At 38.2% G+C, this 27,615-nt stretch overlaps 1 protein-coding gene and 1 non-coding gene across 2 annotated transcripts; one reads left to right on the top strand and one right to left on the bottom strand.

Moving 5' to 3' along the window:
- Positions 1–12,661: 12,661 nt before the first annotated feature.
- LOC140877751 (uncharacterized) lies at positions 12,662–14,765 on the bottom strand. The gene is made up of 5 exons (XM_073281327.1): positions 14,389–14,765; positions 13,865–14,204; positions 13,197–13,762; positions 12,726–13,026; positions 12,662–12,667 (listed from the first exon to the last, which is right to left on the bottom strand). Exons 1-5 carry the CDS (start codon positions 14,763–14,765, stop codon positions 12,662–12,664), a joined length of 1,590 nt encoding a protein of 529 aa, XP_073137428.1.
- LOC140885670 (small nucleolar RNA R71) lies at positions 14,259–14,365 on the top strand. The gene has a single exon (XR_012151089.1). It is a non-coding gene; the product is annotated as a small nucleolar RNA R71 (small nucleolar RNA).
- Positions 14,766–27,615: the final 12,850 nt, after the last annotated feature.

Genomic DNA, 27,615 nt, shown 5'->3' with positions numbered 1-27,615 from the left:
AAGAGCATGATGTAGAAACATGATGTGTGAATCTTTCCTGATGTCCTTGGTGAAAGTTTATTGTATTTATGAATACAAATTTGAAGATTCAAAGTTTTTTTGGTGTGTGTATGGTTTATATGGAAGTTTTGAACCAAACTTTTGAAAGTTGGATCGTTTTGTATGGATTTTCAAAGTTTTTCATGTGTTTAAACATATGTTTTGAGATAGGAAAAGACTGGAAAAGACGCATTTGAATCTAGGTACGCACCTTGTGCCGCTTTCTGCATGCGCAGGCATCAGTCGAGCACAGGGGCTCCCAGAGTTGGGCGCCCCTGCACTGTGCAGGGTGCCCCCGCTCCCTGTGTCCACAGGCGCAAATATTTTTGTCCAAAAATTTTAATTTTTGCATTTGAAGTTCAAAATTCAAGTTTATGATATTTTAAGATCTTTTAAGTATTTTTAAGATGTTCAATTGGAAAAAGTTTCAAATTCGAATGTCCGGGACGGACGGAACGACTCATGTGGATCGGTTAAGTTATGTAATGCATCTTTATGTGAATTTTTTTTCATGAAAGCTATTTTATCATAAAAGTCATGAAATATTATAAAGTCTTATATGCATGATTGGATTTTATATAATTTTTATCATGCATGATGTTTATCACGAAAGTTTACGAGTATGAGATGACGAAGTTATGAGGTATTGATGCATGAAAATATTTTGGTGTTTATGTTACTTTGTGGTGGTAATACGAGACGGAAATCACGAGAATGAGACTTTTGGCACCGTGGAATGACCTCCGAGGATGACCTTTCCAAAATATGTGCTAACAAGAATGAGAGGACTGACACCCTGGGATGAGCTTCGGAGATGACCTTTCCAAAATACGTGCTCAAGCGAATGTGGAACTTATAACCTGGGATGAGCTCCGGGATGAATTTTATAAAATACGTGCTCATACCGATGGTTGCCACAAATGTATGTATTCCATCACCCATAATTGACATGTTATTTATATATGTTCATGCTATGCCATTTCTTTAAAGTTTCAAGTTTATATACGAGCTATGTTTGAATATTCTTGCTGAGTTTTTAGACTCACTATACTTGGATTGTGTAGGTAATGAATCTATTGATGATTTATTAGACGAGTATGGAGTTGGACATGAAGACGAGCGGACGATCGGGCTGGTGGGAGATGCATGAGCGCTATGTTTTTTAACAGTTTTATTGTGCACAAGTAATTTTATTTAGCTGGAAGGAAAACAAGTTTTACTTATGTTCGAGTGTTGGTGAACAATTCACACATTTAAATAAAGATTTTTATTCCGCAAATTTTTCCCAAAGTTTAAAGAAAGTATGTTTAGTAGCATTCTCAACTTTTGGAACGTTACAGATCCAGTCATCCAGAAAATCGATGCACAAGAAACTTTGTAAATCTTGATTGATGGACAAACAACTATTGACAATCCAGTTGATTGTAATGCAACTGAAGCCAATACAATTGATCAAGTTCCACCAGTCAACATAGATAATCCAGAATACAAATGGAAGAAAGATCATCCCATCAACACTGGTTATAGGTAAACCCTCTTATCCAATCAAGACCACAGTGAAATTACTTAATTTGTTTATGCATTCAGCTTTTATTTCTCACATTGAACCCCAAAATATTGATGAAGCTCTTACTGATTCAAGCTGGATAGAAGCTATGCAAGAAGAGCTGAATCGAATCACATATAACCATGTCTGGAACTTAGTTCCAATACCTAGTCATCAAACTATTATAGGCACAAGATGGGTTTACAGAAAAAATATAAATGAAGATGGAACAGTTGTAAGGAAGAAAGCATGACTAGTTGTTTAGGGATTTATACAAGAAGAAAGAATTTATTTTGATGAAACTTATGCTCCAGTAGAACGAATATAGGCCATATGGATGTTTCTTACTTATGCATCTTTCAAAAAATTTAAAGAATATCAAATGGATGTGAAGAGTGCATTCCTGAATGAACAAATGCAAGAAGAAGTATATGTTGAGCAGCCTCTTGGTTTCGTTAGTCATCAATTTCTAGATCACGTTTATCATCTAAACAAAGCTCTATATGGACTGAAATAGGCTCCAATTTCTTGGTTTGAAACTCTTTCCAAATTCCTAATTGATAATGACTTCACAATAGGCGCAGTGGACAAGACTCTATTCAAGTTCACCAAGGATGAACATACACTACTTGTTCAAATTTATGTCGATGATACAATTTTTGGGTCAACTAACCTCAAGCTATGCAAGTTTACTAAGATGATGAAGGATAAATTTGAAATGAGTATGATGGGTGAACTAACATTCTTTCTTGGACTTCAAGTGAAGCAATGAGATAATGGAATTTTCATTAGTCACATCATGTATACCAAAAACTAATTAAAAAGTTTGGCATGAAAAATTTCTCAGCTACGACTACCCCAATGAGCTCATCAGTCAAGTTTGATAAAGATGAAGGGGGAATTCCAGTTGAGGAAACACTGTATCGGGGTCTCATAGTCTCTTTGTTATATTTAACTGCTAGTAGACAGGATATTGTGTTTGTTGTTTTCTTGTGTGCCAGATTTCTAGCTGTCAAACGCATATTGGAGTATCTTAAAGGCACCCAAAATATTGGGCTCTGGTATGCTAAGGACAACTCATTCAATCTTGTTGGAAAATCAGATGTTGACTATGCTAGTTGCAGACTACATAGGAAAAGTACAAGTGGATCCTACCAATTTCTAGGAGATCGACTGATATCATGATTTAGCAAGAAGCAGACATCCATTGTCACTTACACAACTGAGGCAGAGTACTTAACTGCTGGGAGTTGCTGTGCTCAATTGCTCTAGATTCAACAACAGATGAGAGATTATGGATTAGAAGCTAAGGAGTCACAAATATTATATGAAAACACAAGCACATTTATGTTAGACATCACTTCAATAGAAATCATTCTTTGAAGAAGGACATTCGATTGGAATACAGCTCTACTGATCATCAAGCAGCAGATATTTTCACCAAACCACTCTGCGAGACTAAGTTTTCTTACTTTAGAAATACTTTAGTACTTATTGATTTGTCTTAGATGCATTAATTTAGGGTGAACACTAAGATTTCAAATGGATGACTAATAAGACAATAGTCATTGTCCTTGAGCTCGACTGACCAAGTCAACTGAGCTCTTGGAACAACTGATCTTTCACATAGTTGACCAAGTTGGACTCAGTCAGTGTTCATATTAAAATTATATCTGACTGACTTGCGCTACACAAATCTTAATTTTTTTAAACAAAATTTGTCATTTTTTCTTAGTTGGTGTACTCTATTTTAAAATATTTTAAATAAACTTCTTGCTAACTAACACGTGTCAATTCAAGGGGGAAAATTCAAAATCATCATAGTACATATATATCATAACTAGGGCTGAGATATCGAACCAAAATACCAAATTTTCGGGATACCGTACCGAAATGTTTTCAATATATAGACATTTTTTCAGTATATCAAATTTTTTTCGTTATATATACGATATTAGTATGGATTTTTTCCATACCAAAATTTCAAAATTTCGATATCGGTATCGGTATGAATTTTTTTCACACCAATATTTTTTATACGGTATACCGAAAACCCACCCCTAATCACAACACATAGAATTCATCTTATTTATCGAGCACTTAAATTTATCAAGTGTTATTTGAAAATTTTATCATCTCAAACCCTATTGTTCACTCATTCTTTTTTATAATATTTCTAATTGGCCTCATCTTCTCAACAATCCTATCTCATGAATGTTATCTCCGTGGATTTCGATTCCAACTATGTGATGGAAGACCAAGCCCTAGTCGTGGTTTTTCAACTGTTGGAGGCTGTGGCGCTCAGGATGTTTTTTTATATTGAGAACTTTAACTATTGTTTATAAGTTGTTTTCTGCGAATGGTACTCCTGTCAAGCTATCTGAAGCAAAGAAGGAATTGAAACTAGAATAACATATATTAGCTGATATGGTGGCAAAGGCATTGCTGGCTAAAGCTGGGTCATTTGTAGCAATGACTGCCAAGAAATTCCAAACAATGACTATTATAGTCAAGGGAATTCCACTTAACTTGGGACACATAATTCTCAATCTACTTTGAGCTATGATGTTTCAGACAAACAATCATTTGGATTTGCCTTACAGATCAGCTGTCTCATTGATGATGCTGGTATAGTTGTGTCTGAGGGGAAACACTTGTCCAAATCGAAGCAACTAAATGCCTTAATATTGTGTCTCTAAGGACTAAAGGACATCCAATTGCTGCAACTGGAGAGGCAATAACTGAAATTGATAAAGCTACCAAGAAGATGAGTGCGGCTGCTCCTAAGACAAGGACTCATAGAAGGAAAATTAGAAAGTGAAGATGATCAAATGGAATATATCAATGTTCAACCACTTTTGAAAAAGCCTAGAACTACCAAGACCAAACCAACCACTGAGCCATCAAGTCTTATTCCAACTGGTAGAGAACTGATCACTATTGAAATCAGGCAAGCTCCAGACCTGGCTGACTACATCATTTGAATCTCCAACCACTTCTGAGATTGCTGAACCAAGCTCTAAGAAGAAAGCAAAGAAAAGAAAGATTGCTGCAAAATCTCATTTCCAAGTAGTTGATCCACCAATTATCTTTCCAGCACCTTGTCCAATTGGTCCATATACAGAAGATCCTATCGAATACACTCTATGTGGAGGACTTAAATGAATATAGATAATGAAGGAAATTCTCAGCTGTTCAGCTACAAATTGAACTTTTATCCGATGAAGTGAATGAGTACATTGAAACTCACTTGGAAAACTATGCTGAATGGTACAATCTTCATACAAAAGTCTTTGCTCGCAAGTACAAGAGTCCCACTCGACTGAATAAATTCATTGATCTTGAATATATGATTTTGACAAAAGTTTAATCTATGAAGGTTAGTCTTGCTTTGTAGAGCCGTGAGTATTTTCGTAATCAGATGAAGGTGTGAAGATTGTCTCAAATATGCCAAGAACTTTAGGATAATTATGATCTCACATGTCCATAATGTCAAAGGATCATCAAGGGCATTAGGAAAAATCTAAACTGCTCATTCAAGAAGTGTTTGAAGAAGAGTTTCTCAAAAGATTGAATCTAAGGATTCATTCAAACCCCAATTTGTTTCACTCGTTGCTGTTAAGACTCATTGTCCTATTTTGCATGGTGTACTAGGAGTTTCGATATAGGAAAAGGATAAGTCCTACGATTGAAGTGAGTTATATACAAAGGAGTGTATAAACCAAAGTCTTCTAGTAAATTTCTTCCTAAGTGGAAGAAGAGGATACATAGAAGCAGTTTGCTTCGAACATCCATAATATCTTGTCTTATTTATTTCATCTGCATAAGTTATATATCACAAAGGCACTTGGATTGTTTATCCGCACTATTCTAGTAGTTCAAACTACTTTTGAAAATAACAAAAATAGTCTTGATAATTAACATTATTAAGACTTTTTGCAAAAAGTTTTGGAAAATATTTTGAAATATTTTAAGTGTGTATTCACCCCCATCTCTCTACACACATATTTGATCCTAACAACATATGAAAGATGATTTACATAGATTATTTGAGTGAGAGTCTTCACACAAAAATATTAAATATTGTGTTTGTAGTCTTGGCATAAGCGATTAAACATTATGCGGATAGTGAGGTTGAGGCCTACAATCGAGAGTGCTAGGAGTTCCGACTTAGGGGATGGGATAAGTCCTATTATTGGATTGGGTTGTATAAAAGATGTATAAACCAAAGTTTTCTAGTGGATCCTTCCTTAAGTTTAAGAAGTGGTGACGTAGGAGTTTTGTCTCCGAACATCCATAAACAAATTCATGCCTCTTTTATTTATCGTGTTTACTTACTTTTGCTATTGTTTTTAAGATGTATTGTTGAATCATTTTATGTGTTCTTCAAATACCAAAATCTTGAATATCTTTAAAATTATTTACAAAATGTTTAGTCGATTTTTACGAATGATTATTTTGAATGTCTTCCGCTTGGTTTGAAAATCAAACTTAATTTAATTCATCGGTGTTTAATATTTCAAGAACGAGCTATTGTAGCTCAAAGAATCTCCCCAAATCGATCCTAAAAATTGGTATCAGAGCAGGTTGTTCTTGAAAGAACATTTGAAACTGATTTTGATTTTCCAAAATCATATTTCATGATTTTTCTATCACAGATATGCATATTTGAGTTTTATGGCATCTTACAGTGACTTTGAAAAAAATGGTATAACTCCTTGATCGGGTGTCCAAATGACAAACCACTTTTTGAATTATAAACTAGACTTGTATAGGATTGCAGTGGTGTAAAATTTGTAGCATGGGGATGCACGAGGAAAAGCAGTTTATTTTTTAAACTCGGACCAGTAAATTGTGGCAAAAAATAGAGTCTAAGGAAAAAGTTGGAGTTTTTGCCAAAATGCTTAAGGCTATTGCCATCATCAATTAAAAAGGCAACAAAATTCAAATTCCAAGCATATATCATCGAGAAAACTCGCTTCAAGTTTTATTTATTCTATGGTACTTGAGTAAAATGTCAATTATATATTCCATTTTATGCTAGCTTGGTTAGAAATTCCCTTACATTGGTTGGTTGTTCTTAATGATTAATAAGAGACACTTTAAATGTTTATGAATATTAGAATTGGCAACCATATCTTGATTTTGTATTGGTTGAAATATAGGAGTTTGAGTTTCTTATTCTTGTTGAAGCTACATGCTTGATTCATATATTAATATGTTGGATATTTTTTTCATGTTTTTAAAATCATGAAATGGCTTTTAGCAAGGGGGAGAAAGAATTAAAAAAAATTCAGTAGAGCATGTTGGATTTACCTCTCCATTTTTACAAAGTTCTTTTATTCAAAATTTGGGGAGGAGCTCAAAATTTCTCATATCTTCGAACTCTTCTTGATTCAACCAAAAAGAGGAGAAATATGTTGCATACAAATATGATTTTCATGCTTTGTATTTCTTGAGTTTTATTGTTCATATTTGTATTCATATTTTGTGATCATAAAAAAGGAGGAGATTGTTGGGTCTGTTTTTATAGACCAGTCTTTATTTTGATGATAACAAAACTTGTTATTATGTTTCTAACATATTTAATAAATTGTGTAGTTGGTAGATCACATTTTGGAAGCTTTGAGATGATGAACTTGAATTCAACCAAACTGAGTTTCTGACGCAGCTTATTATTTTGAGTATATCTCATAGCTCGATGATCCAAATGACCAGTTGTTATAACCGTTGAAAATCCATCTCAAATATCTACAAGTTATATATCATACCAGTTGGTCCAATTCGGATGTTATCTAGGTCAAACTGCTGCCTCAACATTGAACTGGACGAATAAGATGACATCAAGCAGTTTGACATACCAGCTCTGGTATTTTGGTCATATTTTGCAGCTCTTTTATCCAAATGGAATGATTCAGTATGCGTTGAAAAGATAAGAACATGATATACAAATCATCTTGACAATTAGAGGTCTGAATCGGAGCATAAAGAGTTGATAAACTGCATTTAATACTCTGGGTTTGCTCTTAAATTCTGCAGAGAAGAATTTCTGGCATAGTCTGGTATTTCAAGAATAACCCTCTCATATCACATTGGGTGATTCTTGATGCATTGGAAATCAAAGAGAAATAGATACAACTTTTATTTTCATCACTTTGCCCAGAAATCTGCGAATCATGCTCCAATTGCTCTCTCAAGTATCGACTGTTTCATTCTAGGCTGACTGCTTCAAAACGAGACATGCTGAACAAAACCAATTGAAGCAAGACCAGTTGAGCGAGATCACTTGAAGAACCAGTTCTAATACAACATTGAAAAGATAAAAAATTTCCAAAAATATAACATTGGATAGATCAAACAACCCATAAACACAACATTGGGAATATCAAACAATTGCTCATAAATACAACATTGGGAAGATCATACAACTACTTTCCATGAGGATTAAAAGCATGAGCAGCCCTTGGTGTGAAGAACAAAAAAAAATACTTGTGCTTTCCCATTCAAGTTCTTCATACCCCAACTCACTCACACACATATGAGAGATATTTAAAAATATTAGTTGATTAAGAGTCTTCACACAAAGACATTAAACATTGTGTTTGTAGTCTTGGCATAAGAGACATTAAACATTATACGGGTTGTGAGGTTGAAGCCTACAATTGAGAGTACTAGGAGCTCCGACTTAGGTGATGAGATAAGTCCTATGATTGGAGTGGGTTATATACAAGACATTGTATAAACTCAAGTCTTCTAGTGGATCCTTCCTTAAGTGGAAGAAGGAGTGACGTAGGAGTTTTGTCTTCGAACATCCATAAACAAATTCTTGCCTCTTTTATTTATTGCATTTACTTACTTTTGCTATTGTTTTTAAGATGCATTGTTGAATCATTTTATGCATTCTTCAAATACCAAAATCTTTCATATCTTTAAAATGATTTACAAAATGTTTAATCAGTTTCTACGAAGGATTATTTTAAGTATCTTCCACTTGGTTTGAAAACTAAACTCAATTTAATTGATCGGTGTTCAATATTTCAAGAACGAGCTATTGTAGCTCAAAGAATCTCCCCAGATTGATCCTAACATCCTTGGTACAATGGAAAACATGAAAACATCCTTCGATCCGCTCCAACCCGTCCTCTGAAACCTATGGGGTCTCGCCTCCAACCAACGGCTTGGGTCCCATATGTTAATAAATATGCATGTCAAAGAGACGGCAGTCCTCATGATGGTGATGGTGCTCACGATCATCATCTTCACCCTAGCGTCCTATGCTACCATGACTCTCGTCATCGTGACCCGCCATCTACAAAAAGCAACAGAGATCAACCCCAAGACAATTTTCATAATCCCAAAAATCTCATGCATGCTCTGATATCATAAATGTTGCTACTCGTTCTAGGATCACCTACTAGTTAAACTTAAAAGCATGCAATTAGCCTAATACAAACAAAAGTAGATAAAACCAGTGGAAACATAAACTGCGACAACAAAACTACCGTCAAAATACAATCGGCACTGAAAACCCCAAACGATAAAGTTATATAGCCAAATTGAAACAGTGCGAATAACCTCAAATAAAACTAAAATAAGAACACTGTTTCTCAGAAATAGCTGCAACCTCAGCATCAGTGACCACTCCCACTGGGTCCGTCCAACCTAGGTCCTGCCCTGGGGAATGGGATTTACAAGAAAAAATCGAAGATGTGAGCAAGAACAGTGCTCATTAAGGAAATATGATTATACACATGCTATGAGTGAGCCAATGCAAATGTACAGGGTACTGAAAACCTATCATGGTCAAACTCTGCTCAGTCAAGTGGCGCCATGGTATGTAGCACTCTGGATCGTCGCATCAGGAGGTGGATAACACATGTTGCATGTTTTTCTCTCGCAAGCGTACGGTGTCAAGTTATAATATAAGAATTAATTCCAAGTCGATCCTACATATAATAAATAAAATGATATTATATTAAATATTTGAAACTAATAAAATCTTAATCCTATGCAGAGCTACGATGATGGTTTGAGTTTAAATAACTAAAATATGCAATAATTAAAATTAAATAACAATGAATTCGCCAGACATAAATTCAATAAGAGAGGAATTCTAGAGGTTCGATTTCACTTGGCTATCCACCAGTTTAATTCCTAAAGAAATCTATATTATAAATTCTTCTAGTTTACTAACCAATAATTACTAATATTTTCTACTCTCTTTCTCAAGTGACAAGTAGAAATTCGTATCTAATATCAAACTCAATATTTTTATCAAAGTTTAGATATCAAATTCGGTAAACAGCACAATAATTCTTACAATGGCTTCAATGGAGTTATAGGCCTCTCGAACTCTATAAACACCAACGATGTATTTTCCTACGGTCCTATTCAAAATCTCCTCTCTCGAGTGCTAGATTTCAAATAAATATAACAATTCAACTAGTGATCAGTTAATTGAAAGCAATCAATTCAGGAAAACACAAATAAATTGTAATGGCCCAGGTGCATCCCTCTGCATCTGGACCATCTGGACTTAGCTCTGGGGACCCGCGACCATACTCATGGTCTTCTCCCCACCTGGAAAGGGGATGATAAGAACTTGGATATATGCCTGGTGGTTCAAGATTCTATCACTGGGGAGGGAAAAAACTCCCCTTTCCAGGTGGGAAGAAGACCATGAGTATGTTTGCGGTCCCCCAGAGCTGAGGCCAGATGGGCCAGATGAAGAGGGATGCACCCGGGCCATTACATAAACCGGATGAAGAATTTTAATATATCAATCAAAATATCAAAAATATGATTTCAAGTCAAGATACGTCGTCCCTCTAGACAAATAAATTAGTTCATAATGAAAATAAAAATCAAACAAAGCATGTTCTTGATCATCATTCAACAATCAGGAGAAAGAACGAAATAAAAACGAAGGTAGATGATGCTTCTCCGTCTCCGGAAGTCGCTTCGTCCGTCTTCGTACCAAGAATGCTTTTTCTCCCTTCCGCTTGGTCTCTAGCCGTCTCTAGCCTTAAAAAAAAACCCTTGCAAACCCTCTATACCACTCTGATATATGCCAAAGAGTCCTTTTAAAATTCGAGACTAAATGTTTCCAAAAATACGACACATCGGGCGCGGGTGAGCTACTCTCAGGCGCAGGTGCGCCGCGTTTTTTTGTTCCAGGGCGCGGGTGCGCTATCCTCGGGTGCAAGGGCGCTGATCGGCATCATATTTTTTGGAAATGAGAGTCTACAGGGCGCGGGTGTGCCGGTCCCGGGCGCGGGTGCTCCCTGCATTGTTTGTTCTTTGCGGCATTCTTGCAAAAATCATAACTTGAGTTCTAGCCGTCGGATCGAGCTGAAATTTTGACAGCAGCTTCAAAACATCCTAAATTCAATTTTAACGGTGAATATTGGATTTGCATGTCCCTAGAAGCTCCAGTAATGTTTTAAACTTGCAGCTTCGTAATTCCTTCTTTCCACCTCTTCTCGGTACTTTTCCTCCAATCCTTGAATTTCACAAAAACAACAACAAATACGCATAAAATCCACTCGATACATCAAAAAATCCAAGTTAAATCATATGCAAATTAAGTGTATAAAATGCACTTATCAAATCCCCCAAACTTAGACTTTTTCTAGTCCCGAGAAAAATAATAATGAGTAATATAATCGGCCTCCGAATTTTATATTTGACAATTCAATCCACATGTCGGATAATATTCTCAAGAGTTCTCGTGTGTGTGTGTGAGTAGCCAATCTCATCTACCCACCTAACTTTTGATCAAATCATGTAACCAGTCAGCCTCACAAAGTCATTAATCCCGCTCTCTAGCTTCAACACACTCTCCACCAAGTTCAACCCTTACTCACAAAGATCAAAAAGACTTATCAGGTAGTTCTTTTAAGCTCAAGCACATTCAATAGGAGACAAGTATCCAATATATATTCAAGGTAGCCACATTAGGATTCAGGTAAAGGAAATTGAACATTTTTCAATTTATGTAGTAGTGGATAGGCTAGGAAGTGGATATTTTTAATTTTGTGGTATTGAGTAGACTAGGTTTATATCGATTCCAGGCACTGTCAGATATTTATCTAACACCTTCTACTCCGTACATTTTACATCTTTTTCTTTTCTCATTTTCGCTCACCTTACTTTCTCCTTATTTTTCTTTTTTTTCACATTTTTTTTTCTTTTTTGATTTTTGGCTTTCATTTGCTTTTGGATTTTTCTTTTCATCGCAAGGCTACAAATGAAAGGCTAACAAATAAAAGACTTGCAGGCTCAATAAAAAAATTGTCTAAATCATTTCTCTATTTGTAAAAATCTACCTTAGTCTCAAGTGTGCATCACCAAATTTAAGGATCAAATCATCTGATCTTCTTACAAAATCCACATAACTTTTTCTAATTGTCATGAGTATCGACAGTCAAGGCTTTAGTGCATAAATTTGAGAACTCAAGATACAATATAGCCAACAATGACTTTTTAGCACAAAAAATTTATTTTCATCATAGGCCAACACAATTACACCATCATGCCTATAACTCAAATTAATTCACCAAAAAAATTTCAAATTTTTCACACACACCCCCCCCCCCCCCCCCCCCCCCCCAAAAAAACTTAAATATGTGCATTGTCCTCAATGTACAATAATTCAATAACAAGAACGGAGGGATGCACATACCTGTGGCATGACCGTCAGTAGTCATAGCCCATCATCATTCCGGGTGCAAGTGCATTGGTAGTCGATATTTCTCACAAATTCTAAGATCTAGAGTAGAAAATTCAATGTTAGCGCGTGAACAAGTCATGAAACCAATAAAGTAAATAAAATTTAAATAAAAAAAAACTTAAAATTACTAAAAAATAAAAATAAAATATAATTTGGGTTGCCTCCCAAAAAGCGCTTGGTTTAAAGTCGTCAACCTGACTTGACACTGGTTTTATCCAATTTCTTTCACTTTATTGGAGGTCTTGTTCCTCTCTTTCGCCCTCCAAACATACTCAAAAATCATCTTGGACTTGGCTTTATTTTCACCTTCTTTTCCACCTTCGGATCTCGCCTACTCTTCAACTCTATTCCTACACCAAAATTATTCACAGAATAATCAAATAAATCAATGCAATTACAAGCACGTACCTCATCTTCGTAATTCATGGTCTTATAAATATTAAAAGTAGCCGCTTCACTACCAACTCGTAGAGTTAATTCACCCTTATGCACATCAATTAAAGCTCTTCCAGTTGCCAAGAATGGTCTTCCCAAAATTATAGGGACATTTTGATCTTCCTCCATATCAAGCACTACAAATTCGGCAGAAAAAATAAATTTATCTACTTTTACCAATACATCCTCCACAACTCCACGAGGATAAGTAAGAGAACGGTCAGCCAACTGCAAAGTGATTGTAGTCGGATTCACCTCGCCAAGGCCCAAGGCCCTGAAAATAGAGAAAGACATTAAATAAATACTTGCACCTAAATCACATAATGCTCTATTAACAGTCGCACCACCAATAATACAAGGAATAGTGAAACTCCCTGGGTCTTTGAATTTTTGTGGTAATTTTTTTTTTTTTTTTGCAATATGGCGCTGCAGTCTTCAGTCAACTTTATCGTCTCAAATTTCTCGATCATTCTCTTCCTCGACATCACATCCTTCATGAATTTTTCATAGTGTGGAATTTGCTCCAAAGCATCAGCGAATGGAATGTTTATATGATTTTTCTTGAAGATATCAAGAAACTTAGAGAATTTCTCATCCAAAGCTTTTTTCTTGAACCGTTGAGGATACGGTAAAACTGGTTTTGGCCCAGGCGGTTTCTCATACACAATTACAGGGTCATTAATGTCACCGACCTTTGTTTGCTTTGCTTCAACTTTAGTTTCTTCAACTGTTGGATTCGCAATTCCAACTTCCTTTCCACTTTTCAAAGTAACGACCTTGCAATGCTCTATTGGGTTCACCTCAGTGTTGCTAAGAAAAGCTCCTCTCTGCTGATTCGTTAAGGTATTTGCAAGTTTACCAATTTGTATTTCAAGATTTTTCATAGAAGCACCCATATTGGTCAAGTGTTTCTCCATATTATCAAGCATATTCTCAGTCCTCTCAAATCTTTTTGTTGACTCAGATATAAAATTACCAACCAAATCCTCCAAAGATGATCTACCCTCACCCTTTTGATTATTGAACTCCGATGGAGGATTCAACACATCATTATTATTTGCATATGAAAAATTCTCATGATTGCGCAAACTAGGATGATATTGATTTGGTACAGGATTACCTCGATAGCTAGTAAAATTGCGATTGCTCACATACTGAGCTTGATCCACACATTCAAATCCACCAGTAGGATAAACTGCAGTCGCCAATGATGCCGACTCAGTTGAAACTTGATTTCCCTTGCTCATTAGATCCAACTGTGTAGAAATAGCAGTCATTTGAGCAGTCAAGGCCGTTAATGCATCAACTTCATGAATTCCAGCAGGTTTATTTATCATAGATCTCTCACTCGGCCACTGGTAGTTATTAATCGTCATCTGCTCAAGCATCTCATAAGCATCTACAGGAAATTTAGAAAATATCGAACCTCCAGTAGCAACATCCACAGAAATCCTAGTTGGCCCATTCAAACCATTGTAAAATAATTCAATATGTTCCCAATTTGGAAAATTATGGTTTGGACACTTTCGTAGTAAATCCTTGTAGCGCTCCCATGCTTCATAAAATATCTCATGATCTTGCTGTTTGAAAGTAGTGATCTCTATTTTCAGTTGGGCAGACTTGGCAAGTGGAATACTTAGCCAAAAATTTTGAAGCCATGTCAACCCATGTAGTGATACTCCCAAGAGGTAGAAACTGCAGCCAACTACGAGCATTGTACCTAAGAGAGAACGGGAACAATCGTAGTATGATGGTGTCCTCAGCAACACCATGAATTTTCATTGTCTCAGCAATCTTCAGAAAAGTGCGCAGGTGCAAATTCAAATCTTCAGTAGCTGCACCCCTAAACTGATTCTGCTGCACCATATTGATCAAAGTTGGCTTCAACTCAAAATTATTCGCCGTGATGTTCTGCCGAGCTATTCCAGAATAATGATTATTGATCACCGGTCTAAAGTGATCTCTGATTGGCACCGGAGCATTATTTTCAACTCTTTCTATTTCTTCAGCCATTAGTTGCAACTTTTCTCTTCTAGATTTTCTCAAAGCTTTAGCAGTTTTCTCGATTTTTGGATCAAAGATCAGTGAGTCGTAACTTTGGCTTTTTCGCATAAACTGCATAAACAAAAGATAAAAATTTAAAATTAGAACCAATAAAATAAAATAAATGCTCTAAATCAAAATTAAGACTAATTCGCTCGCAAGCGTACGGTTTCAAGTTATAATATAAGAATTAATTACAAGTCGATCCCACATAGAATGAATAAAATGATATTATATTAAATATTTGCAACTAATAAAATCTTAATCCTATGTAGAGCTACGATAATGATTTGAGTTTAAATAACTAAAATAAGCAATAATTAAAATTAAATAACGATGAATTTAAAGAAATTTATATCATAAATTCTTCTAGTTTACTAATCAAGAATTACTAATAATTTCTACTCCCTTTCTCAAGTGACAAGTAGAAATTCGTATCAAATATCAACATATTTCTATCAAAGTTTAGATATCAAATTCGGTAAACATCACAATAATTCTTACAATGGCTTCAATGGAGTTATAGGCCTCTCGAAATCTATAAACACCAACGATGTATTTTTCTACGTTCCTATTCAAAATCACCTCTCTCGAGTGCTAGATTTCAAATAAATATAAAAATTCAACTAGTGATCAGTTAATTGAAAGCAATCAATTCAGGAAAACACAAATAAACCGTATGAAGAATTCTAATATATCAATCAAAATATCAAAAACATGGTTTCAAGTCAAGCTACGTCATCCCTCTAGACAAAGAAATTAGTTCATATTGAAAATAAAAATCAAAAAAAGCATGTTCTTGATCATCATTCAACAATCAGAAGAAAGAAAAAAATAAAAACGAAGGTAGATGATTCTTCTCCGTCTCCGGAAGTCGTTTTGTCCGTCTTCATGCCAAGAATTCTTTTTCTCCCTTCTCCTTGGTCTCTAGCCGTCTCTGGCCTTAAAAAACCTTGCAAACCCTCTATACCACTCTGATATATGCCAAAGAGTCCTTTTTAAATTCGAGACTCAAAGTTTCCAAAAATAAGACACATCGGGCGTGGGTGCTCTACTATCAGGCGCAGGTGCGCCGCGTTTTTTTGTTCCAAGGAGCGGGTGCACTATCCTTGGGCGCAATAGCACTGATCGGCATCAGATTTTTTGGAAATGAGAGGCTACATGGCGCGGGTGCACCCTGCATTTTTCTTTCTTGTGCGGCATTCTTGCAAAAATAAGAACTTGAGTTCTAGCCGTCAGATCAAGCTGAAATTTTGATAGAAGCTTCAAAACATCCTAAAATTCAATTTGAATGGTGAAGATTGGATTTGGATCTCCCTAGAAGCTCAAGTAAATTTTTTAACTTGCAGCTCCGTAATTCCTTTTTTTTCCTCTTATCTATACTTTTCCTCGAATCCTTGCATTTCACAAAAACAACAACAAATACGCATAAAATCAACTCGATACATCACAAAATTTGTAGTAACCAGTATCCGTAATTAACGATTAATGACTATATTAATCATGTGATCATGTTACAAATTATTAATACATGATTAAGGGAGTTTCTGTTGAATTAACGGACTTCGTAAATGGAGTCAGAATGATCGGAAATGGCCCAAAGGGTGACTAGGAACGGAAGCAACGTTCATAAACGGAAGCAACGTTCCGGCAGCTGATGTCATCCGTGATGTCAGCAAGATGACGTCATTGCTTATGCACTTGATGGGACATCGGAAGCAACGAAGAGGAACGGACTCAATGTTCGTCAGGAAGAACGGACGCAACGATGGAGAACGGACGTTCCGTTCCGTGTCTATAAATAGAGGGTTCGAGAACTCATTTCTTGCACCTCTCTCCTCTCTTTTCTCTCAATTCCTTAGCCTTCTAACTCAGATCTAGGAAGATCTAGGCATCCTATGGAGAATCCAGAAGTGGCATAGCGATCCAGGCATCGTAGCGGAGCTGTGGCCTAGTTTTGAGGCAAGCGACAGCAAAGGGCTAAAGACGGACGTAGGTATAGCTTTGGATTCCTAAAAATATTTAGGAGTATGCAATAGCTTAGTTAAGGCTTTTAGAGCTTATTAAATGATGCATGAGTATTTGCATTGTAGAGTTGATGATAGGCTTAGAACCTAGAGTGGAACTTCTAGGACTGCCTGTAGAAAGGTACGTAAGTACTGACTGAGATAGCCAGCGGGTTTTGCATGCTTATATGTTGCATTTGTGTGTCATATTATTATGCAGCATGTGCATATCATATTGTTCCTGTCCATCTTTTGAGATGAGCCATGTAGGGCCGCTCAGCCCTATTCGGACGGTAGATGTCGAGCGCCCCGCGACCGACGGGTTAGCCGACACTGGCATCTGGAAGACACGGTCTACGTCCATTAGGAATGAGCAGTGTACGCAGGGTTTTCTCCTTGGGTTGTACCACTCATGTCCTAGGCGCCATTACTGAGCAGTTGTATACAGTTATCCCAGATATGGATACCCTGTCATGTGCATGCATCATATTTGTATGTTTTACCCGTGCTTTCGTATTGAGCTTAGAGCTCACGTCCAGTCTTTTCTGTGTACCTGGACACCCTATTCGACGGGGCAGGTGTAGGTGCAGGATTGAGCACCAGGAGCTTGGAGTAGCCAGTGACCAGTGAAGACAGCAGGATTAGCTGTAGGTTTTTCCCTTTAGGCTTATTTATTCGATTGGGTTGTATAATCGAATTTGTTTAACCGGTTGTATTCTGTCGGTCTGCTTTTATTTAAGTCTTCCGCAGCGATTTATTTAATGCATGCTTAATTATGCTTTTAACTCTTATTAGGTAGTGGATCCGGGTTGGGTCGCTAAAAAATTAAAGTTAAATCATATGAAAATTATGTGTATAAAATGCACTTATCAACTCACCAGAAAGAATTTGTGGGCATAGGGATCTCGTACTAACGGGTCCAACCATACACTAAAGAATAAGGGGCTGAGCGAACTCCACTAAAGGCTATCATCAAGGTATAGGATCAACTTGATAATACATGCGGCATAATAATCTTGACATAATATATATACACATAAAACATGCCAAATAAACATGCAACACATAGAACATACATACTCATCCTGGATATATAGGATAGTATGTTTGTACCTCTAAACAGAAACCTAAAATCTGGCTCACAATTCCAAGCCTATGAGCAAGTAATTACCATATAACTATTTTTTTACAAAAGGCCTTAACTATAATATTAGTTACTCTCAAAGTCTATTTAGAGTCTAGGTTTATACCTGCGTCCGTCTTCATCCCTTTGAAGTCGAAGGCTCCGCCTCTTGGATAGCTCTGTCGCTACTTCGAAATCACCCTGCTTGCGCCCAGCCCTCAAACCGATGAGTAAAACAACCAAGAATGTACCAAATAAAAGAGAGGTAAGATGGAAATGAACAAGAAAATTTGATCTGGGATGGCCATCTTTGTACCTTCATATCCCAAGCATACATCAACGTATCCTAAAAAAAAGAGGGAAAAAATGGGGATTTTAAGGTGAGGGGAGGCCTTGGAATGAGGATTGAAATCCTAATCCAACCAATTCCAAGAGCTAAATATGGGGGGGAATATATGGAGTTGAAGTTAACCGGATAAAAAATCTGGATTCCGACGATGCGTTAAAAATATGGATCATCCTTACTTCTTGTTCTATAAGTACAAGGGATGTGTGAATGCTAGGTGTAGTTAAAATGAATGGATACGTGCGAGGGATATTTGCACCGATGTGTTAATTAGGTTATGTTGCAGTCGTGATAGCAGATTCTACTTTAAGTGCATAACACCGGAGTAACATCACACACACATTCACGTTCAATATTATTAGGTATATTGTGAAAAGATTAAGGGCGTTTCTAGCTGTTGGGTATTGGATTTGATTGAGGCTCGACTATTAGCCATGAAATCATCCGTATTTTGATTTTGCATCATTTTGTGTTTTGAATTTGTATTTGTCACATGTTCTTGCTCGAGGGCGAGCAAGACTTAAGTATGAGGGAGTTGATAAGTGTGGTTTTATTCATTATTTTGTGATATTTTTGAGTCCATTTTGCATGGTTTTTACGTCATTAGGTTCATTCATGTTTGATTATTTTGTTATTCATGCATTTGGATTACTCCTCACTATCTTTGGTTAAATTGTAGGTATTATGAAGCAATTCTCGGAGTTGCGACAGAAAAGTGCATGCTCGAGCACGCAAAGGGAAATTGTGAGAGTTGAGGCAAAAAATTTTGTGCTCGAGCGCACTTGACAAGATTCTAAAGTTCGAAGACAGAAAATTTCGCGCTCGATCAGACGTTTTATGCACTCGAGCTTGCATACACGGACCAGGCACGGATGTGGTTCGGACCTAGGCACGGACCATGCAAGAATGTGGCACAAGGTCCAGATACGGTGCAAAAAATTCCATACGTAGACGTAGTGTTTTGGAATTTATGGAAACCTTGGATACTAGGCCGTTTTATTCCTTTTTGGGCTCGAATTAGAGAATTTTTTTAAAGGCTTTTGAGGAAAGATATAAAAGGGAATTGCCGCCCAACTTAAGGCACAATTTTATTTTACGCAAAAATTTTGAGAATTGCAGATGACGGCTAGGGCTTGAAGATTTTGAAGGCTTGGAATAAAATTTTATCTTCTTCTTATAAATTCTTCTTCTTTTTATGATTGAACTTGTTTCTTGAATTATGTTTGCGTTTATTGAGTAGTTTTTCTTCAACTTAGACCACGAGATTGGGTCGAGACTGATTTATGTTTGTGTAACGCCCCGTTTTTATATTAAATGAGTTTATTTGAGTTAATCGGAGATTACAGAGTTCACGAGCCGACTTGATTTTGATCAGGGTCCTTTTTGCAAATTTTGGAAATTTCAGGGACTAAAATGCAAATTATGGATTTTATATATTATCTACTCTTAGAACTTGGTTGAAAAAGTCTCTTCATCTCCTCCAAGCCGTCTCCCTCCATTAGAACGCCTCCAAGCTTTTCCAATCTTCCAGATTTCCGTCCGAGCTCGATCCGGCCGTTGGAATTTATTTCTGAAGGCAGATTATCGATCACTGCAGTGAGAGCTCTGTTATATTGTAAGTTCTTCTGCGATCGGATACATTCTAGTTTTTGGATGTTGTTAGAATCGTTTGAGATTCGAGTATGTTGTTCTAGACAGAGTTCTAATCGTTTATAATCTGTCGGTTTTGAATTAGAGCGACGTTCGGATTTGTTATGATTTTTGGAAGCCATTTTCGAAAATGTGGATTTTGAGATTGATGGGTTTGCTTTGTTATTGTTGTTTTGGGCATTGATATGAGGTTATATCAGTATTGAACTGCTGTCTGCATTTCCGGTTTGTTCAGTTTATAGCCGTTATGCCGTCGGTTTGAGTTTTGGATTTTCGAATCGTTTTTGTATTGATTGAAGCCTTGGCTTGAGAGTGATCATGGTTGTTGATCAACTCTTGTATTCATACAGATTCGTTGGAGTTGTCGAGCCCTGTGTTAGCAGCATTGTTCGTCGAGAGTTGGACGAAGAACGGTAAAGAGATTTCCTTGAACTGTTGTTTGTTGTTTAGGTTGTATAGTTGTTGATACAATCTTTTTTTGTAGCTTGTCCGGAGTTGGATCTATGACATTGAAAGGTAAAAGCAGTCATCGTAGCGGGATAGCATACTCGGGACAGTTGGTTCTTGAGTTTCCCTTTTCAAATCACATATTGCATCTACACTTGTTCTAGCATGAGGAACTTGTGTCTTGTTGATTGAATTTGCTTTTGACTATGTGGCTTATGTTTTATGTTTATATTATGCATTCATCTTGAGCCTACGTTGATTTCAGCGGGTAGAACCGCCCTTTTTGTTTGGACGTTTGGGAACTATGATTGAGTGGCCTAGGTCGTAGTCGTATAGCCTAGTGCTAGCATACTCATTATGGTTGCTCAAAGTCTAGAGGAGTGAGATATGTGGCACCACCTCGATTGGGAAAGTCGGTGAGTCGTCACATGATCTCATCCTCGGGATCCCAAAAGCACAGCAGCAATCCTTTGTTTATCAGATTTGATATCCCGGTTTAAAGACATGCATTTCATTATGTTGTTATTGATTGTGTTGTTGTCTTGAAAGCATGTTTATTGTTGTATTACTTGATATGTTGCTTTTACTGGGATTATCATTCTCACCGGTTATCCGGCTGTTGCTTTGTTTTGTATGTGTACTTGGCAACAGGAAGGGCAGGATCAAGTCAACATAGACCTGGTTAGCGTCCAGAGCAAGAGATAGAAGTGAGACTTGTTTAGAAGTCGAATCAGCATGTCAACCTAGTTATGTTTTGCAAACATGTTTAGACATTCGAACTTCTCGTAATTGTTTTGTAAGCAAGAATCGATGTAGGTAATACCGTATTGAATGTTTCTCTCCCCTAAACCTTACTTGTATTGTTATTGGCATGTCAAATACTTTTAATGCAAGTTTTTAGGTTTTGATTGAGTTTATTTCAGTGCCTTAACTCTTCTGGGCGAGAAGACGGCGCGGGCGCGCGGCCTCTTTGCGAGGTATGGGCGCGGGCGCTCTTACTTAGAGCGCGGGCGCGTTGGTCTTTGCGCAGAATCAGCGCGGGCGCGCTGGTTTTAGCGGAGCTTAGGCGTGGGCGCGCTGATGTCAGCGCGGGCGCGCGAGCCTTCTTTAAAATATATATATATAATTGGTTGTTTGTCCGAGTTTAGTTGATTAGAAACGAGGTCTCACATTAAGTGGTATTAGAGAGATAAGATTCTTGGTTGAACTAGAGTGAGCGGGTAGATCGAGTCTATGTGTATTGGCTCCTCGCATGTGTTTGAATTATTTTAGCTGTATAATTAATTCCATGCAAGCATGCTTTATTGTTGAGAATTATTTGAATTACATGGTTATGTGATTTACTTTTATAAAGCATGATCTACTTGAGATATAACTGCTTATGTTATCGGCTGGTATCCGGTTTTTTTGAGCGGTTGTAAAGGGGCACCGGTTGTAGCGATTGAGATATCTTGTGCCCTAACCTTTGTTATTCAGATGGGTCCTCATCGAGTGATAAACAGAAACACACCGCCAGTTATCCCTGCGACTGAGCAAGCTAGCACTGAAGTTGATCTATTGGATGCTTCAGCAACGCCTATGGAAACCTTGCTGAAGACGTTTCAGTCATTCAATCCACCGTTATTGATGGGTTCAGAAAATTCAGTTGACTGTGAGAGTTGGTTGGATGATATCGATCAGCTGTTCGATTCCATTGATTACACCGATGATCGCCGAATCAGGTTAGTCATTCATCAGCTCCGTGGGGTTGCTAAGAACTGGTGGATCATGACAAAGAAAGCAATGGAGAGTAGAGGTACGGAAGTTACTTGGACTCTTTTTAAATCTGAATTTTATAAGCGGTTTTTCCCTATCTCGTATCGCAAAGATAAGGGAGCAGAGTTTGCCAATCTGAGGCAAGGGAATCTGAACATTGAAGAGTGCGTGGCTAAGTTTGATAGTCTGTTGCGTTTTGCGCCGCTAATTGCCGGAGATGAAGAAGCTAAGGCAGATCAGTTCATCAATGGTTTGAACTTCGACGTCTTCACGTTGGTAAACACCAACAGGCCTAACAACTTTGCGGATGCCATGAATCATGCAAAGGGAACAAAAGCAGGCTTGTGGAGGCAAAGAGGTAACCAGGTAGCACCTCAGCAACAGAGGCAGTATCAGAACCCACCATCTCAGTATCAGAATCAGCCAACGCAGCATCAGAATCAGCAGCAAAGGTATGAAGGTGGAAACAGTGGGGGAAACAGAAAGGATCAGTACAAAGCAAGAGGTAAACAGTTCAAGAGGCAGGGGAACAGTTCTTCTAGTTCCAGTAGTTCCAAGCAATTCGGTTCAGGACAGAGTTCTGGATCTTCAGCCATGTACTGCAGCAAGTGTGGGGGAAGACACTCACCGGATCAGTGTGTGGGAGTCTTTGGTAATTGTAACACCTGTCAACAACCGGGACACTTCTCTAAGGTGTGCCCTCAGCGTAACAGAGATAGAGCTCAGAGCGGAAGTTCATCTCGACCTGCAGCTCAACCCGAGAGGCAGTCTTCTGCAGTGCACTCCTTCCAGCCTCAGCCGCAGAACAGACAGGGAGGTAACTCTAGTGCGAACCAGCCTTCGAGACAGTAGGCACGAGTCTTTTCTTTGACAGAGGATCAGGCTCAGGCAACACCTGACGATGTTATAGCAGGTAACTGTTCGATTTTTGGTTATTCTGCTCATGTTTTGATAGATACAGGTGCTTCCCATTCCTTTATCTCTGAGAAATTTGTGTTATTGAATGCCTTGCCTACTGTGTTGTTTCCTACTTTAGTAGCTGTTACTTCATCGTTGGGTGGGAGAATTATTTCTGTCAGACTAGTCAGGAACTGTGAACTTTGTTTTGAAGGGAATTTGTTAGAATTCGACTGTACTGTGCTTGGGTTGTCAGATTTTTATTGTATTGTCGGTATAGATGCTTTGACCAAGTACAGGGCAACAGTTGATTGTTTTCTGAAGGTTGTCAGGTTCAGACCTGAAATGGCAGACGAGTGGAAATTCTTTGGTAAGGGTTCTCGATCTAGAATTCCTTTGATTTCGGTGTTATCTATGACTCGTTTGTTATAGAGAGGTGCAGAAGGATTTTTGGTTTATGTAGTTGATGTACTGAAATCTAGCCCAGCTTTGGTAGATTTACCGGTGGTTAGAGATTTTGCTGATGTGTTTCCGGAAGATGTTCCTGGATTGCCACCCATTCGAGAGATCGAATTAAGCATCGATTTGGTGCCAGGTACTCAACCTATTTTCAAAGCTCTTTATCGTATGGCACCTATTGAACTGAGAAATTTGAAGGAGCAACTTGAAGATTTGATTGCCAAGGGATACATCAGACCTAGTGTATCGCCTTGGGGTGCTCCTGTTCTGTTTTTTCGGAAGAAGGATGGTTCTATGCGGCTTTGTATCGATTACCGTCAGTTGAATTAGGCTACAGTTAAGAACAGGTATCCTTTACCCCGAATAGATGACCTTTTTGATCAGCTGCAGGGTTCTTCTGTCTATTCGAAGATTGATCTGAGGTCAGGTTATCACCAGCTGAGAGTGCGAGAGGAAGATGTTCCTAAGACCGCATTCAGAACAAGGTATGGTCACTTTGAGTTTATAGTCATGCCATTCGGTTTGACTAATGCTCCAGCGGTTTTTATGGGTTTGATGAACCGTATCTTTCAGCGTTATTTAGATGAGTTCGTCATTATCTTTATCGATGATATTCTTATCTACTCGAAGAACCGTACTAACCATGCAGAGCACTTGAGGACCGTACTGCAGATTTTGCGAGTTGAGCAGTTGTTTGCCAAGTTGTCTAAGTGTGAATTCTGGTTGGATCGAGTCGTCTTTCTCGGTCATATCATTTCTGGGGATGGGATTTCTGTCGATCCCAGCAAGATTGAAGCGGTTATGAATTGGCCTAGACCGACATCAGTACCTGAGATCCGAAGCTTCATGGGTTTAGCTGGTTATTATCGCCGATTCATAGAGGGTTTCTCGTCTATTGCCAAGCCTATTACCCAGCTGACTCAGAAGAATGCGCCTTTTGTCTGGACTGCAGATTGTGAGGCTAGCTTTGTTGATCTGAAGAGGAGACTGACTAGTGCTCTGATTCTTTCTATTCCGAAGGGTACTGGAGGTTTCACAGTCTATTGTGATGCTTCTAACCGAGGCTTGGGTTGTGTTCTTATGCAGCATAAGCATGTGGTGGCGTATGCATCGAGGCAGCTGAAACTGCACGAGACTCGTTATCCGGTTCATGATCTTGAACTAGCTGCGATCGTCTTTGCTCTGAAGATCTGGCGTCACTATCTGTATGGTGAGTCTTTAGAGATCTTTTCTGACCATAAGAACCTTAAGAACTTGTTTTCACAGGCAGAGCTGAATATGAGACAGAGAAGATGGTTAGATCTGTTGAAGGATTTCGACTGTGAAATCAAGTATTATCCGGGAAAGTCGAATGCAGTTGCAGATGCCTTGAACCGAAAGATTTGTTCTTTATCTCTTTCTACTATTGGTGTTTCTCAGTTGATCGATGATTGTTGCACTTCTAGTTTAGAGTTCGAAACAGATAGGGAGTCTATCAGAGTGTTTGCTATTCAAGTCGAACCGGAGTTGTTTGTTGCAATCAGAGAAGCACAGAAGTCTGAGCCGAGCATTCAGGTTTCAGTAGAGAAAGTCAGATCTGGGCATCAGTCTGAATTCCAGGTTAGAGATGATGTTTTGTTTGAGAATAATCGTATTGTTGTGCCTGATATTTTGGAGTTGAGGCAGCGTATTCTTCGAGAGGCTCATTGCAGTCGGTTTAGTATTCATCCTGGAGGTCGTAAGATGTACAACGACCTGAAGAACCAGTTCTGGTGGAAGAGAATGAAGAGCGATGTTGCGAGGTTTGTATCTCGGTGTTTGAACTGTCAGCAAGTTAAAGCAGAACAGAAGCGACCAGGAGTTCTGTTGCACAGTCTATCTTTTCCTGAATGGAAGTGGGATCACATTTCCATGGATTTCGTCACGAAGCTACCACGATCCGTTCGAGGATGCGATGCCATTTGGGTAGTGATCGACCGATTGACGAAGTCTGCATGTTTTATTCCGTACAGGATGACTTATCGTCATGATCAGATGGCTGAGTTGTATGTTAGCAATGTTGTGAGATTGCATGGTGTCCCGAAGTCGATCGTTTCAGACAGAGATCCTAGATTCACTTCTCACTTTTGGCACAGTCTTCAGGGGGCACTTGGTACTCGATTGCATCTGAGTACAGCTTATCATCCTCAGACCGATTGACAGTCAGAGCGGACTATCCAGACGTTAGGGGATATGCTGAGAGCGGTAGTGCTAGACTTTGGCACTAGTTGGCAGGATTCTTTGCCTCTTGTCGAGTTTTCTTACAACAACAGCTTCCAAGCGAGTATCGGTATGGTGCCTTTTGAGGCTTTGTATGGTAAGAAGTTCCGATCTCCGTTGTTTTGGGATGATTTGTCCGAGTCACCAGATTTGGGACCGGAGATGCTTAGAGATATGGCAAAGCAGGTTAAGATCATTCAGACCAGAATGAAGTCAGCTCAAGATAGACAGGCGAAGTATGCAAATGTCAGGCGTAGACCTCTGAGTTTTGATCAGGGAGACCGAGTCTTTCTGAAGATTTCTCCGTTCAGAGACACTGTCAGATTCGGTAAGAGAGGAAAGTTATCTCCGAGATTCATTGGGCCATACGAGATTCTCGAGAAGATAGGCGATCTTGCCTACAGACTTGCACTTACTCCGTATTTATCTGGTATTCATGACGTTTTTCACGTCTCTATGCTGCGAAAGTATCATCCAGATCCTTCTCATATTCTTCAGCCTGACGAAGCCGAGTTAGACGAGACTCTGAGCTACTTTGAGCGACCGATTCAGGTCCTTGATCGAAAAGAAAAGCAACTCAGAACCAAGTTGATTCCGTTGGTGAAAGTGCAGTGGAGCCGTCACGGAGTCGAGAAAGCGACTTGGGAGACAGAATCTGGCATGAGACAGCGATTTCCGAAGTCACTCGGATGAAGTGAGTTCTTCTTTCTGTCTTTAGTTCTTTATTCTATCTTATGAGTTGTGGTTCTCGTTGATTTCGAGGACGAAATCTCTTCTTAGTGGGGGAGAATTGTAACACCCCGTTTTTATATTAAATGAGTTTATTTGAGTTAATCGGAGATTACAGAGTTCACGAGCCGACTTGATTTTGATCAGGGTCCTTTTTGCAAATTTTGGAAATTTCAGGGACTAAAATGCAAATTGTAGATTTTATATATTATCTACTCTTAGAACTTGGTTGAAAAAGTCTCTTCATCTCCTCCAAGCCATCTCCCTCCATTAGAACGCCTCCAAGATTTTCCAAGCTTCCAGATTTTCGTCCGAGCTCGATCCGGTCGTTGGAATTTATTTCTGAAGGCAGATTATCGATCACTGCAGTGAGAGCTCTGTTATATTGTAAGTTCTTCTGCGATCGGATACATTCTAGTTTTTGGATGTTTTTAGAATCGTTTGAGATTCGAGTATGTTGTTCTAGACAGAGTTCTGATCGTTTATTATCTGTCGGTTTTGAATTAGAGCGACGTTCGGATTTGTTATGATTTTTGGAAGCCATTTTCGAAAATGTGGATTTTGAGATTGATGGGTTTGCTTTGTTATTGTTGTTTTGGGTATTGATATGAGGTTATATCAGTATTGAACTGCTGTTTGCGTTTCCGGTTTATTCAGTTTATAGTCGTTATGCCGTCGGTTTGAGTTTTGGGTTTTTGAATCATTTTTGTATTGATTGAAGCCTTGGCTTGAGAGTGATCATGGTTGTTGATCAACTCTTGTATTCGTACAGATTCGTTGGAGTTGTCGAGCCTTGTGTTAGCAGCATTGTTCGTCGAGAGTTGGACGAGGAACGGTAAAGAGATTTCCTTGAACCGTTGTTTGTTGTTTAGGTTGTATAGTTGTTGATACAATCTTTTGTTGTAGCTTGTCCGGAGTTGGATCTACGACATTGAAAGGTAAAAGTAGTCATCGTAGCGGGATAGCATACTCGGGACAGTTGGTTCTCGAGTTTCCCTTTTCAAATAACATATTGCATCTACACTTGTTCTAGCATGAGAAACTTGTGTCTTGTTGATTGAATTTGCTTTTGACTATGTGTCTTATGTTTTATGTTTTTGTTATGCATTCATCTTGAGCCTACGTTGATTTCAGCGGGCAGAACCGCCCTTTTTGTTTGGACGTTTGGAA

The sequence above is a fragment of the Henckelia pumila genome, chromosome 2, assembly GCF_033568475.1.
Source record: "Henckelia pumila isolate YLH828 chromosome 2, ASM3356847v2, whole genome shotgun sequence".
Classification (NCBI taxonomy): Eukaryota; Viridiplantae; Streptophyta; class Magnoliopsida; order Lamiales; family Gesneriaceae; genus Henckelia; species Henckelia pumila.
Note: the sequence above shows the minus strand (reverse complement) of the source record. Positions and strands in the feature narration are given on the sequence as shown.